The sequence below is a fragment of the Xyrauchen texanus genome, chromosome 19 (genome assembly GCF_025860055.1).
Source record: "Xyrauchen texanus isolate HMW12.3.18 chromosome 19, RBS_HiC_50CHRs, whole genome shotgun sequence".
NCBI classification, from domain to species: Eukaryota; Metazoa; Chordata; class Actinopteri; order Cypriniformes; family Catostomidae; genus Xyrauchen; species Xyrauchen texanus.
The window spans coordinates 8,766,260-8,781,421 of NC_068294.1; the positions used below are offsets into that span (position 1 = coordinate 8,766,260).

General features: G+C 37.3%; 1 protein-coding gene across 3 annotated transcripts in view; it reads right to left on the reverse strand.

The window, feature by feature from the left end:
- Window positions 1-133: 133 nt before the first annotated feature.
- Window positions 134-15,162, reverse strand: part of abca1b (ATP-binding cassette, sub-family A (ABC1), member 1B) — a 51,050-nt gene continuing 36,021 nt past the window's right edge. For all 3 annotated transcript variants that reach the window (XM_052149292.1, XM_052149294.1, XM_052149293.1), the window contains 22 exons: window positions 14,966-15,085; window positions 14,720-14,868; window positions 14,504-14,628; window positions 14,323-14,421; window positions 13,633-13,917; window positions 13,410-13,548; window positions 13,242-13,322; window positions 12,569-12,738; window positions 12,293-12,470; window positions 12,067-12,182; window positions 11,186-11,330; window positions 10,971-11,094; window positions 10,642-10,771; window positions 10,359-10,479; window positions 10,002-10,064; window positions 9,790-9,896; window positions 9,033-9,174; window positions 5,275-5,409; window positions 4,743-4,846; window positions 2,637-2,729; window positions 2,248-2,491; window positions 134-1,670 (listed from right to left, as the gene is read on the reverse strand). In XM_052149292.1, coding sequence (XP_052005252.1) covers window positions 1,527-1,670; window positions 2,248-2,491; window positions 2,637-2,729; window positions 4,743-4,846; window positions 5,275-5,409; window positions 9,033-9,174; window positions 9,790-9,896; window positions 10,002-10,064; window positions 10,359-10,479; window positions 10,642-10,771; window positions 10,971-11,094; window positions 11,186-11,330; window positions 12,067-12,182; window positions 12,293-12,470; window positions 12,569-12,738; window positions 13,242-13,322; window positions 13,410-13,548; window positions 13,633-13,917; window positions 14,323-14,421; window positions 14,504-14,628; window positions 14,720-14,868; window positions 14,966-15,085 — 3,014 coding nt within the window. In that variant the 3' untranslated portion in view covers window positions 134-1,526. The remainder of the gene's footprint in view (window positions 1,671-2,247; window positions 2,492-2,636; window positions 2,730-4,742; window positions 4,847-5,274; window positions 5,410-9,032; window positions 9,175-9,789; window positions 9,897-10,001; window positions 10,065-10,358; window positions 10,480-10,641; window positions 10,772-10,970; window positions 11,095-11,185; window positions 11,331-12,066; window positions 12,183-12,292; window positions 12,471-12,568; window positions 12,739-13,241; window positions 13,323-13,409; window positions 13,549-13,632; window positions 13,918-14,322; window positions 14,422-14,503; window positions 14,629-14,719; window positions 14,869-14,965; window positions 15,086-15,162) is intronic.

Genomic DNA, 15,162 nt, shown 5'->3' on the forward strand with positions numbered 1-15,162 from the left:
CAATAAATTATGACAAATATAAACTGTCTTCTTTTCTTTAAAGGGACTTCCAACATAACCTCAATCTATTCCAGAATCTATTCTATCAATGTTATGGGCAACATGTCATGCCATCTCTTTTCTTCCATAAATTCTTACATGCTAATGAAATCAACTTGAATTTCATGTACATGAAGGAACATTATTATTGCATGCATTTATGGATGTGATTTAAGGTGCAGAATTTTAAGCAGGTTGACACTGAAAATAATTCATACCTCAATAAGAGGTCAAAAACAAATATTAGGATTGTAGAAATGTCATGTTTTATTGTGTAAATACAGTAAGTTAGTCTACAAGCAAGTAACAGACATTCCACAGCCGGAAATTGGAATTGTAAACAGGTATTAAATGAGAAATATCACTTTTATAGGGTTTTTTGGTCAGACCAAAATGATCACTATATAAAAATGGTGAATACATTGTCTGTGGAAAGTCCAGTGCAAAGAAATGAACACATTTTGTCATTAAATTAAGTTCCAATTTACACCATAAGTAAAGTGCTTGCACGAAAGGCAGACTTCACTGTCACCTTTCCCAATGAGATCCAAAATACTGATTTCACAATCCAGACGGAATGTATGGACAGATCACCCTTACTGTACTGAACAGCTACTTGTAATACAGCTGAAATTAATGGTGTGTTAAATTTTAGAGTTCAAATTATGTTCCAGACTTCCTTTGAAGGACAGAAGGCACATTATGTGTTTGATTTCGTTCACTTCATTCTAAATAAAATTATTCTTCCGACTCTAGGATTTCGGTTTCAGTCGAGGTATTTATTACATAGTGTGACATAATATATACATTTTATTTTATAAAAAAAACTCTACAAAATCAATCACTTGGCATTGTTCTACACTGTCCATACTCAATACAAAGATTGTTTACTCCACTTTGATTGGCATGTACAAAGTTAAATGAGGCACCCTATGATAGAACAGCCTATAAAATAATGCCCCATTGGACTTTTAAAAAAAATCGAAACATTCGTTCACTTATAAATAGACATATAACAAACAAAATCAATTGAACATTTTGCCACACAAATGATTGTTTCTTCAGCATGTGATTTCCAGTCTTCTGAAGAAAATACAATATAAAGACACTGACCCTGAATTATTGATCATTGGCATTTACCCATCAGCGCGAATTACGTCACGTGATGAAATCGATGACCCCTTTGCTAAACAACTGCGCAGTCGTTTTACACCAGAAATGATGGCAGATATTCAAGATTAACACTCTAACACCTTGTAACCAACTTGGCTTGGACAGAGCCATGCTTGAAACAAGAGACATTTTTTGCATTGACTTGCATTAAGTATCTTGGCTGCATTATCTGCATCTCAGCTGACCAATGCAGGCATTTATCTTCGGGCAGTGGCCAGAATGGCAGAACTGCAGCACAAAGGCCACAAAAACATTGTGAAACACATTGAATTCATTGGCTCCAGTTAGCTTGTAGTGTAAAGGGAGAGCCCAGCTCACACAAAGCTTTCTATGGGCTTCTCAATGTTGTCTTTGATAGACAGAGGGCTGAGTAATGCCATGTTCACCATTGTCTCTTTACGACGAATGGAGCTGTCTGAATGGTCGTCACTTTGGTCCTTGGCAAAGTTAACAAATACCTGTTGATTAAGAAGAACAGAATTCAGTCAAAATGGCAGGGTTAAAAGCATACAATAAAAACATTTCTGTTATGATAGTCCTTTGCAGGCCCGCCGCTGGCCAAATTGATACCCTACGCAGAGTTCCGTGCTGTGGGGGGGGTGTTGGTGTTCGCTTGATATGAGCGTGAAGCGATCGTCTGTGTTCCACAACTGCTTTCGGGTCCTTGAATTACATATAACGTGCGAGTAAGGGCAGTCGGTGAAATTTATGGTGTCCTCTTAGGGTAAGATGGTGCCCTACGCAGACTGCATAGTACACGCAGTAGGGAGCGGCGGTACTGGTGCTTTATATCATTTAAGGACACAAAAGCCACAGGTTATGGGTTTATTGTGCAGGGGTTTTTTTCAGTGCTTATCACTGGACCCATAGTTCGCTCATTGTAGTGTCTCAGTGTGCACATGGCTTTAGACTTCACATGAGAAATGAAAATGAAATCAACCCCATTAACTTCCTTAATAAATCTTGTCTTTATTATGCTCATAATACAAGTTCTGTTCTGATAGATAGATGAGATAGGTAAAAATGCCCTCTCACCTGGTCCAGAGTGGTCTGGGACACGGAGTAGTCCTCTATTCTGAGAAACTCTTTGTGTTTGGCAAGGATGCTGAAGATATGAGCGAGGGACGTAAGGGAGGATGGAAGCATATATTGCAGCATGTTTCTGTGTTTCTCTTTCAGGGTGCTACCCGGTAGCTCGCTCTCTATGAACTTCATTACCGGCTGCAGATCAGGGTCAGGGCCCGCTACCTTCAGAATGATGGTGTATCCATCACCAAACCTGGAGGAAGAGGAAGTAGGGTCACAGATATTCACACTAAAATAATGGTCTTCAAATTCTAATAAAAATCTCTAAAAACTGCTTCTTTCTAGAAACTGTTAATTTTTAATGGAACTTTTCTAAGTACTAAACATGTCTGTCTCACCTGTTCTTCAGGTGCTGGACGCTCCCCAGACAGCGGAACCTGCCGTTCACCATGATGGCCATTCTAGTGCACAGCGCTTCACATTCCTCCATACTGAGAGGAAACAGAATCAAGGTTAGTATGGTAGAAAGGGGATTCAATTATTTCTCCCCCTAGTGGTATATCCCAGATATAATATTTATATATTATAAACAGAGGACTTTGCAGAATGAATGAAGAGCACATTTAATTGACTTAAGTGAATTAAGTAGAAATAGTAGAGTTGACATGTTGCCTAGATCTTATGCCAAGAAATGCATCAGATCAAATACTTCATTCACAATGTCAAGTTGTGAAGAGTTTAAAATCAAGATGAAATGATGTTCACAACCCATTTTAATTTCTGAATGAAACAAAAACTGGTGATGTCAGAAAAAAGACAAGTAGTTTCCGAAGCAGAGCATTATTATATTTTGATTAAAGACATGTTTTAATTATTTGGAATAAGATTATCCAATAAGTTATTCAGTAATACTAGAAAAAAAAATCAGTATTGCTGCTTGTTCAATTTACTTAATTAAAATGAACTAATGCAACATGATTCCAGAACATTTTGTAACAACTTGATTTAATTGCGTTTAAATTTCAAATGAATCCATTCCATTTCAATTTGTAAAATGAAAGTTTACTTAATCCATTTGAGTTGAAACTACATGATTACTTTGTGTGGTGTTGATGTACACTGTAAACCCTAATGTTGTCATCACTGGAAAAATCAAGTACTTGAAATGTCAAATATTGGTCTCATAACTCAAATATTTATGTTCCTTGAACTTATTTTTCTTAAGTGGTAATAACTAAAATTATTGAGTACAAAATTGAGGCTATGGGGAATAACCACAATGCCTTATGCTTCAATTATTTATGTATTTATGTTTAGCTCTTTTGTAGTATTAATTTTGTTGTTTTGTGTGATGTCACCATTAACGTGACCTGTGTCCCCTTTGGTCAAGTTGGACCCTGTTAACTCTATCTCAGTTCTCCTTGTGCATGTGCAACTGAAGTACAGGTGTCTATGCATTTCTGTGGAGAAATGAGTTTATTTAATAACAAACCTAGAATATAGTTTTAAGTTTTTTTCCTCTTAATTTAAGCTGTTATTGCATGACCTAAATTAGAGTCCATTTGGTTAACATTATTACATTGAAACAACATATTTTAATAGTAATTTTGGTGTCAAGTCTAGTTCTCTAGTTATCTAGTTACCTTAACTTAGTTATATTCATTCTAAATGATCACTAAGTTAAATGAATGTAATTACACATGTTTTGGAGACAGCAATTCTCAATTCAATTGAGGGAACAAGTTTACTCAATCAATTGAGTAGAGTCAACTTATTAGGGTTTTCAGTGTAGAATTGATGAAACTGGTCAGGGTATTTCAATTTTCCAGCATGCTTGGCATGGGACTCGATATGAAGAGTTAATGTTAAAATTAAGTGTTATTTTATGTGTTTTTGTGCAAGATGAATATAAAGGGGGATACTTGTTAAGAGTTTAATGTTTTGTTATGATGAGATTTATAAGAGCTTCTGTTATGTTGGAGTTTTGGGGTTACAATTATTTTGAAGAATGGAGCTTGAGCTACGATGAGGACATGATGTAGATGACGCATATGAAATTGATTGTTAGCTTCATTGAGCAATTGTTGTGCTAACATATAACATCATTACTAGATTACACTCTGTAGTGCTTCCAGCCAGCATGTAATTAGCAAGCTAACTTTCACTAGTTAGTACAAAAAGAAATAAAGAAGTTTTATTTCAGTTAAATTGACAAGTATTTTTTTATGGTTTACACGATTCAACTAGGTTTGTGGGGCTACGACTGAATCAAGTTCAGCCAAAGAGCAATTTATTTTTAGTATGTATTAGGAAACTAAATGTGGTCAATTTAAATTTCATGTTCATGTTTAATGTTCTTGAAATTAGCATAAACAACAGCTGATATTACCTCTACAGCATCAGTGTTCAATTGATTTAATTAAGTACATAAACCATGGTAGTATTTTCTTTCCATTCTCTTTCATTCAGCAGTCAGGCATTAGGTCAAATCTGTTGCATTTTACCTGTGTGAGGTAAGCACCACGGAGCGTCCCTCCTTGATTACGCTGTGAATGCAGTTCCACAGTGCCCGCCGTGCCTTGGGATCCATGCCAGTGGTGGGCTCGTCCTGTAACCAACAGCACAGCCAGACTCAGATTAGCCCACAGGTTTAGCAGGAAACACAAACTGAACAGCAACATGAGAAAGAAAGCCATGTCTCTCCCTCATACGTGAATCACAAACTCAAATGAACCAAAACACACTCGTTATGTTCAACACGGGGATTAAGCGTTCTTACGTGCCCTTTGTGTAATCATCCCACTATGAGGCCTTATAGAATTCGCAAAGGGGAAGGAGTTCAGTGTTATTCAGCTCTGGTGGTGTTATAATCCTGATCTCCTTACACAACCAGAGCAGGAAACCCAGCCGAGAATATAATCAAACAGCGGTTATATGATCATATTTATTTTGTTGATTTGTTTGCAGACATTCACAGAGGGAGGAACAAGACTTTGAGCCAGTTGTGTAAGTGTGTGTTTGGGGAAATGCATGTACCAGGAAGACCACTGGTGGAGCTCCTATGAGAGAAATGGCAGTGGAGAGTTTGCGCATGTTGCCGCCGCTGTAACTTCCTGCATTTTTGTCCACATACTTCACAAGGCCCAGTTTACGGATTCCCCACTCTGCCACCTGTACGAGAAGCAACACATCAGTGAAACCAATCATTTTAACAGTTTAACATGAAACAATCTCACAAAAACATGTGCCGGTCACATTTTACCCAAAAATGGAAAAGATTTTTGCATTGTAAAAGACATTATTTCATGACATTAAACTAGAGCTGTCAAAATTAGTACGTTAACCCATGCAGTTAATTTGAAAATTTTAACATGTTCATTTTACCAATTTCACATTAGATTTGCCAATTTATAAACGGGTATCTCTCTGATTCCACAGGGGTGTCCGATCTCACCAATACTCTTTGCACTTTATATAGAATCTCTCGCACAGTGAATAAGGCAGTCTGAAAGCATCAAAGGCATTTGCATAAAGGGAGAAGACCACAAATTGGCATTGTATGCTGATGATCTATTGATTTATTTAAGTAAACCCGATAGCTCATTTCCTGAATTAATGAATCTCCTAGAAATATTCGGTAGATATGCAGGATACAAACTAAACATACAAAAAACGCAAATTTTGACACTTAATTATACTCCATCAAAACACATTAAAGAGAAATTCCACCTTAATTGGGACCAGAATTCACTGAAATATTTAGGAATACATCTACCGAAAGAAATTCCAACATTGGCGGAGATAAATTTTGATCCTCTCTTAACAAAAATAAAAAGTGACATACATAGATGGAATTCCATCTCTTTCCTTAGCCTCAGTCATAGAATTGACACTGTAAAGATGAACATCCTTCCACGATATCTTTATTTATTTCAAGCACTCCCTGTAGAAGTTCCCTCAAAACAATGGTCTGAATTGAACAAAATAATTTCCAGATTTATTTGGCAAGGGAGAAACCCAGAGTCAAATTCAAAACTCTACAGCTCCCAACAGAGGAAGGAGGAATGGCGTTGTCTAATTTGAGGGATTATTTTTATTCAGCTCAAACTAAACCACTAATTAATATATGTAACCCTACATATCATGCAAGGTGGAAAGATATTGAACTCTCAATAGTGAGTGATCCCCCAATTTATGCAATACTAGCATATAAAAATTTGGGAAGATTTATAGATAAGGTGCAAAACCCATGGATAAAAGCCCAATTAAAAACCTGGAATATGATAAGAGAGGAATACAATCTGATTCATAAACTACAAATAATTCAATGGTGTGCCTATGATCCTGAATTCAAGCCTAATATAATGGATCATAGATTTAAATCCTGGGTTGCAAAAGGAATAACAACATTCTACTCCCTTACAAAAAAGGGACACTTAAAAGATTTTGAAAGCCTGAAGAAAGAATATTGCCTTAAGAAATCTGACTTTTATAGATATCTTCAAATACGTAATCATTTTGAACATAACATTAAAAATAAAACAGACCTTGATGACCCAATACTGAGGATATTTATAGGTGCATACAAAGAAGATCCAAATAAGGGTGTTATATCTACATTTTATAAAGCCCTTAGGATAAAAAAATCCCACTCTACTGAATACATTAAAGAAAAATGGGAAAAAGAAGGTAATTTTCTCATATCAAATGATGAGTGGTTTGATGTATGTAAGCTCCCATGGAGATGTACCAATTCTCACATATGGCGAGAGTTCGGGTGGAAGTGTCTTATCAGATTTTTTATAACACCAAAACAGAAAGCACATATGGTGGGGGATACCAAATGTTGGAGACAGTGCGGATCTAGAGAAGCCAACCACTGGCATATATTCTGGGAGTGCCCAGTGATAAAACCATTCTGGGCAGAACTTCATAAAGCATTGGAAAGCATATTTAACACTGTCCTGCCTTTGCAGTTTCTCACATTATTTTTAGGATACGCTGATTTTCAGGCAAGAAGGCCGGATGAATATTTATTCTGTATTTTAACGACAGCGGGTAAAAAGGCACTCACAAGGCACTGGTTGCTTCCTGAACCTCCCACAATACAGGAGTGGATGGATATAGTATGTGACATTTATATCATGGAAAAGATTACTTTCTCCCTTCGTCTTCAGAAAAATGTGTTTATCAAATTCTGGACCATGTGGGTTGAATATGTAAGACCATTGCGACCAGATTTTGTGGAGGTATTGAACAAATGACTTTTAAAGGTAACCACATCTGTTTGCCTACTTATTTGATGCAGCATGAGCCCTTAAGTATACTCCCTGTACACAGCCAGAGAGTGTACACACCTTATTCTTTACCTGTTCACACCTTTTCCCTACCACGCATTAGGAAGTTAACTTACTTTCTCCCGCAGTCACTACCATAGACTAAGAATCCTCAAGTACCGATCTTCAGTATGGACTATTATGTACACACTTTGCCTCCAAGTGTTTTTTTTTTTGTTTTTTTTAGTTTTACTGTTGTTGTTGTTTTCTTTGTTTTGTTCTAAATGAAAAACTGGATGGCAGTAGGAAAATACATCCACATTTGTTTTGTAACATGTGCTAATGTATATACTGCTACACCAAAATAAAGAATTGAAAAAAAAAAGATTTGCCAATTTAGACAATTTATTCAGCTCCATGTGAGTTCTGAACACTGGTTGGAGTAAGATGTGTCCATTGAGTTGGGAACATTATTACACTGATGCACACACCTCAAACAAACAGCCATCAGTGATCAAGTGAGAGGGAAAAGACTTCTTTACGCTATTTGCTATACAAAACACAATTTTAAGCGATTGAATTACCACAGAAGCACGTCAAGTCTTAACACTCACCAAAAAAACAAGTGAAGTATTGTGTGGGCCATGCCAGCTCTAATAGCAGAACAAGACATCTGCAACACTTTTCATTTAGAGTTAAAAATGGCACTTGACAATGGCATTGATGCCCTGATGTAAATCATGAATGCGGCTTCACGATTGCAGTAGTAAAGTGGATAGCCACAGTGTACCGGCAGTTTAATATTGTGTTGGATGAGAGTTAATGCACATGGCAATGAATAATCAAATTATGGGGACTAATTTTCTTAATTAGTCAATGTCTCTCTAGAATTAGTGGTATTTTTTTCATTTCTTTATAATGTGGAAGGATTTGTTTGAAAAAAATTTAAAAAGCAGTATTGTTACATATTGTTTTGTTTTCTTTCCTTAGAAAATAAGTATATATATATAAATATATAAATAAATAAATGTGTGTGTGTGTATATATATATATATATATAGATATATATATAGAGAGAGAGAGGGAGTCAAATTTCAGCACTTTTAAAATCTCGCGATTAACTATGAAAAAATGTGCGATTAATTGCAATTTAAAATTTGAATCGACTGACAGCACTACATCAAACAAATTAATTGTCATTACCGTAATGCGTCTGAATTATTTTATCTATGCACATTTTTCTCAGAATCTCATTGTAATTCAACGATTGTTTAAATCAGCATAAATTTGAAAAAAGTAAAACCATTTACACCTACAATTTAAATAATATTAATATTATTAATGGTTATTAATAATATATATTGTTAATGTTTTCTCGCACTGCAGTAATGAGGATGACATTTTTTGCATTATGGTAATGATGAGGATGTATTTCACACTTAGGGTCATATTTCATGAAAGTAAATAAAAGATAAGAAAATGCCTAAATAATTGTGTTGGTTTGTATGTTCTGCTCACCTCACAAACTTCCTTTTCAGGTACACCGCGCAGGATGGCATAGAACTCCAGGTGTTCCCGACCTGTTAGCAGGTCGTTGATGGCATCAAACTGAGGGCAGTAGCCCATGTTCTGATGAACTTCATCTATCTCCCTGAGTATACTGGACATCAAAAAGAGAATGTTTACCAAATTTATACAACCATAAAATTTATTTTATGAATAAAGTTTAACATATACTCTCACAGAGCACTTTATTAGGTACACCTGTTCGTCTACATATTTATGCGACTGTCTAATCAGTCAATAGTGTGGCTGCAGTGCCGTACATAAAATCACAGCAGATACAGATCAGGAGCTTTAGTTAATGTTCACATCAACCATCAGAATGGGAAAAAATTTGATCATGGCATGATTGTTGGTGCCAGCTGGGCTGGTTTGGGTATTTATGTAACTGCTGATCTCCTGGGATTTTCAAGCACAACAGTCTCTAGAATTTACTCCGAATGGTGCCAATAACACTTCTAATGAATGGAGAATGTCCAGACTGGTTTGAGCTGACAGAAAGTTTACAATAACTCGGATAACCACTCTGTAGAATTGTAGTGAGAAGAATAGTATCTCAGAATAAAAACACGTCAAAATTTAAGGTGGATGGACAGCTGAAGACCATGTCGGGAACTTTATTAGGACCATAGTGTTCCTAACAAAGTGCTAAGTGAGTGTATATGAAACATTTCCATTAAACTCCTAATTGCATATGTTCAGATCGCTTTACCTCTTCCCTGCTAGGAAAGCTTCTCCACTGGTGACCGTAGAATCTCCGGTTAGCATTTTAAAGGTACTTGTCTTTCCAGCACCGTTGACACCGAGCAGACCAAAACACTGAAAGAAGAATGAAACTGTCATCAGTTTGTGATCTTACCACAGTCAACAAGAAGAGTGATTCATTCAGATGAGTCTGATCACGAGGCAGCTATCATGAATTACCTCTCCTGGAGGAATGCCTACACATAGACGATCAACAGCAGGCTTCTGTTTCCTCTTGTACACCTGTTAGACAAAATATAACAATTTTGTTTGGTCATTTTTTGGGCTTTGTATCAGGAGATGACAGGAAATTATATGGAGAAAAGAAGGGAACTGGTTTAGGACAGAATGCAGTCCAGGTTCAGACCCACATGCACCATATGAGCACCACTTCATATTGTCAGGAGTATGTGATAAATGCTAGGCCACTGCTCTGATACACCATTAATTTTTATCTAACTTCTTATTTTATTGTATCTTTTCTAGCTTAAACTCTTGCAGGTGACCCGATATCCTTGGGTGAAGATTTCTTCTTACCTTGGTGAGTTGTCGGAGTTCCAGAATGTTTCCTTGTCCAGCTCCACTTATTATCTTCTGCCTCTCTCTGGCAACGTCCTCATCTTCTTCTCCAATCGGACTCAACTTGGCACTTAAAGACCTGTAAGAGTTGTTCAATCACTTATTTTAGATCATCAAGAAAAACTATGATATCTGCAAATCATTTGAATTATTTTACCATTTCTATGAACAAACTGTTTTATTTCAGAAAACAATGGGTTTCAACAGAATATGAGATTGTGTATATATCGATGAAACTTACTTGGGTTTGAAGAAGAAACGGTACTGGATAAGGACCGTGATGATGAAAAAGACCATTCCTTCCACCGCCATGGCGAAAAGATTCTTGCCCACCATGTCCCACTCGAGTGGCGAACGGAAACGGTCCTCGCCTGACAAAACACAAAGTTTAATATTCGCCATATTTAACAATTACCCTAACAGTACCTTGCAGTAGCTACAGCTAATACAGAGGGCAAAGGACAAGTTATCAAGTCACTTTGAACTTCATTGCTATAATTCTTAACAGAGCTTAATTTGTATCCAAGAATCTGGAAACCCAGATTCAGAGTGTAAGTAAGCTAATCTTACCAAATCTCTCAAGGGCGTCAGCCATGGCCTGATTCTTAACCATGTCAATAAGACCTCGCCCCAGACAGAAGTGGGGGAAGATCAGTAACACATTCTTCAGGATGTCATTGATGCCACCAATTTCCTGAAGATGACAAGAGATGTGCAAAATGAGGACTTGCTTGTGATATCACAATTACCAACATTAGAAGCAGACCGGTAAATTGATTTCTTACATTATTTCCAAACAGCTCCATTACAAAAGTGGACACACTGCCATTGATTCCAATGAGAATGTTGACGCTAGTGAGAACCACATAAGCAGTGCTGGGGATTTTGAATAAGAATGAAGCCGGGTACATGAGAGGAGTAATGGACCATCTGAGATGAGAAAAGAATAATTATTTATCTTCACAATATCAGTTGTGCTGCAAAATGGCATGAACCTACATATATATATGCACAGTGTGTCAATGATGAGTCACTATAGGAATATTTCAAGGTCACAAGAGGGTGACATAACATTAACTGAAGCTGGTAGCAGGTAGGAAAGGCACAGGTATTACACACACAGGATGAGCTGATGCTGTGCAGCAGATGGCAGTCCAAAGTTATAAAGGTTTGTGTTCTTCAAGAATGAACATTGGCGTTGATGAGTTTGCAGGTTAGTGTATGAAACTGGTGTAACTGGGTAAACTGAACGATTAGGAATGGCGATGTTTATTATGCAATTTCTCTGTATGTAGCATTGAATAGATCTTTCATTCAAGCTGTCAAACCAGCACAAATAGGTGTGTACCTTCATAGAACTTTGTTTTTAGAACGTGCTATGTCGTCCGTCAGATGTGCCTGGTGTGCAAAACCTTTTAATTTACCCTGCTGCTCACACTTACCAAAGTTGTGTTGACAAATATGTTTGAAAAGACAAAGAGTATTGTGCACCGAATAGCCCTATTTATATTAGAAAAACTAAATGCATGTAAAAGGCATCGAACAAAGGCCTAGTGGTAAGCACTTTTGACTAGGTGAAGACTCAGTGGGTTTTGCATGGGCTGTGTGCCGTAAGTACATGAGTGTTATAGAAATAGCTACATAGGAATTCTTTGATCTGTCTTACCCATAGAGAAGCAGCAGAAGGGCAAGAACAGGTAGGTTGGTGGAAGAAACGTAAGCTTTTTGTTGGAAGCACACAAAGATCAGGATGACCAAAGTTGCAGGAACAACATAATTGCACTGTAAACAAACACAAGTATGCATTATATAAGGACTTTAGGTTGGTAGCTGTGTAGGTGAACTCTGGAGTGAGGTGCATTATGGGATATAAAAGAGGAGCAGACACTCACCATGTCCCAGAGAAAGTTGGCCAGCCAGTAGAGGAAGGGCTGAACTCCACTGATAAACTGCATGTGCTTGGCCTTATTCACACGCTCTTGAATGAGAAAGACAACGAAGCTTGCCGGGACGAAAGACATGGCGAAAATGACACAGATGGAAACTAACACGTCCACTGAGGTAGTCATCCTGAAAAGAGTTTAAGAATGAGTAAATCGTTTCAGTAATAATAATAAACAGGAAATACATTTGTATTACTTATATATAGTTGTCCTATAAATTCTTACAGTGCCACTTGAGAAAGCTGCTCCTTGGTCAGATTGAGCGGATGGTTGAAGGCAGTCATGCCAAACTTGCGAGGGTCTTTGCCAGGTGGCAAGTTGGCACGCAAGATACCATTGTTCATGACATTAAGGAAGGCGCCAATACTGTGCCAGCCCTTGTTATTGAACCATATCTAAAAATAATGACATAAAACCAATAAGTAACACTTAGGGGCAGATTCACTATACAGTTGCGGCACTTTTGTGCATGATATTTCAGTGCAAAAAACTGCGTCTTATTCCTTAACCCCCTCAATCATGTTTACAGGGGACATCAGCTCTTAAATTGCGCTGCGTCTTCAATATTTAAATTAAGTCATGTCATTACATTCTGCACAAACATGCCTCCTTTCTATGTAAATTAGGCTCATTAAAGATTGCGCTTCATTTGACTAGCGCAGTTTACATCGGGCTATTACTGCCAAATAAAGGTAGTCGATAAAATGTATTTTATATAAAAGAGATATTTGTGAACACTTTCAACGATCATTCCAGCAGTAATTAATCAAATACTCATCAAATGATGTTGAAGAAATTGAGAAAATTATGCCTTTGGCATAATTTGCACTGATGAACTGGTAAATTTTGATTTTATGTTGACTTTAAAATGGGTCCAGTTGTCCAGCTGCTCACTCACCTTGACATTATTCTTAGTGTCCAGCCCATTGATGAAAGCAGACAGGCTGTTCAGGAAACGGTCCGCTGCTGAGCCTGTGTTCTGAAGGTATTCAAGAAGAAATACATTATGCACATTATTCCGGAGAGGTGTATGATTCAGATTGTAAGAGTCAATGTTTTAGCTTACCTTCCCCAGCTGGAAGATCTCCCTGACTCGAGAGATGGCATCATCAATCTCCTCGGCAGGAGGAAGTACCTGAGTACTTCTGGCACCCAATGAAAATCCACCATACCTGAATTCATTTACCCAGATCTTGTTCTTCAAGCTATGAAAGAAAAGCATTCATGAATGTGCTGAACAAAAACACAAACTCACTGCTGATGGTTCATATGGTTCACTATCAAGTTACCTTTTGCCAATGATCTGGACGTAGGTCTTCACTAGATAGTCTGAGATGTTTCGTCCCGTCAGATTTTGGAGGGTTTCGGTTTCGCTGATCTTCATTTCAAGAGGTGGCAGTCCACCGGCTCCAGCAGGGCATTCTGGGAGCATCTTCTTATTACCATCACAGCTGCATTCACAAGAAGGTGACGGATTATCCATGGTCCAGTTTGCCGTCTTGAAAATGTCACGTACACTCTCTGGAACTTCTGGTGTAGACCAGTCCTCATCAGCCATTGTACAAGGAGCATCACTAAAATCCAACACAGACTATTCATTTTTCCAGAATTGAAAATTATGAGCAGAATGTTCCCAAGTGTTTTCACCAACAAATGTAATTCATCATTGTAACATAACTTTTATATATTGCTAGATGGATTTTCATTTGAATGACATACAAGTCTTTTAATTAATACAATTTTACTTATCACGCTGGCTTGCAAGCTAGTTTTACTCTACACAAGCAATCTACATAAGAGCAATATTTTTTAAATATTTTAGAACAGAACATGAACAGAACTTAAAAAAATTATATTCACTATAAAAATGTGTGAATTTTCCAGGCCTGGAATCATAAATGTTATTATTCCCTGATATTTTCAAGTTTTTCTTGATTATGGGAATCCTGTAAAAATGCAAAAAGTATTGAGTTACTTACGGAATTGGTTCTCCTTCCATGCACCGTGTTCCAAAGCCAGGATCATCTAGTAAAGCGTTGAGTAATTTTTGTGTACTTATATCATTTGGAGCATCGTCACTGTAATGAAGAGTGACAGTGAATTAGTCTGCAAACATGCACTTATTTTAACTTCATGTAGAGCAACAGTGTTCCTATGTACCTGATGAATGTGATCTGTTCTTCATACATCCATGGATTAAGAGCCAGACTGGGATATTTTCCGAAGGGTGGAACAATTAGACTGAATACCAGTGCGATGCACACAAAAACAGCTGGTAGAACAATCTACAAAAATAATAATTGAGTTTATCAAAACTAAACTGCACTGACTGGATTTGTATTCTGTCATTCTCGTAATGCTGTGGGATATATTTACCTGTGCGAAGAAGCCTTTCCTTGACCGGCGAGCATACAGAAATCTCTTCCACAATAAAGCCACAAACTGCTGCCTCTTCAAACTCCAGCCTTTCACCTGGTATGATCCTTTACCATCAGTAACACTCAAATAGTCTGTCTCTTTAGATTCTGTGATCAAACATAACAGCAAGAGTCAGCAACTACTCAACAAAATGAATGAATGTGTACTGTGTAAAAAGGAGACATTTCAGGGTAGAAGGTTTACCTGGATCAGCATCAGAGTCGTTGCAGTCAAAGTTATCGTCTTCAGTCAGGGGTTTGAGGCAGCTCTGGCGGTCGGCACCAAATGCATGTCGTCTGTGTCTGCGCACGGGCACAGTTCCATCTAATAAAAACATTAATATAAAAGAGATCTTTACTTGATGCATTTCTAATGTTTATTCAGTACTAGTAAGATAATAA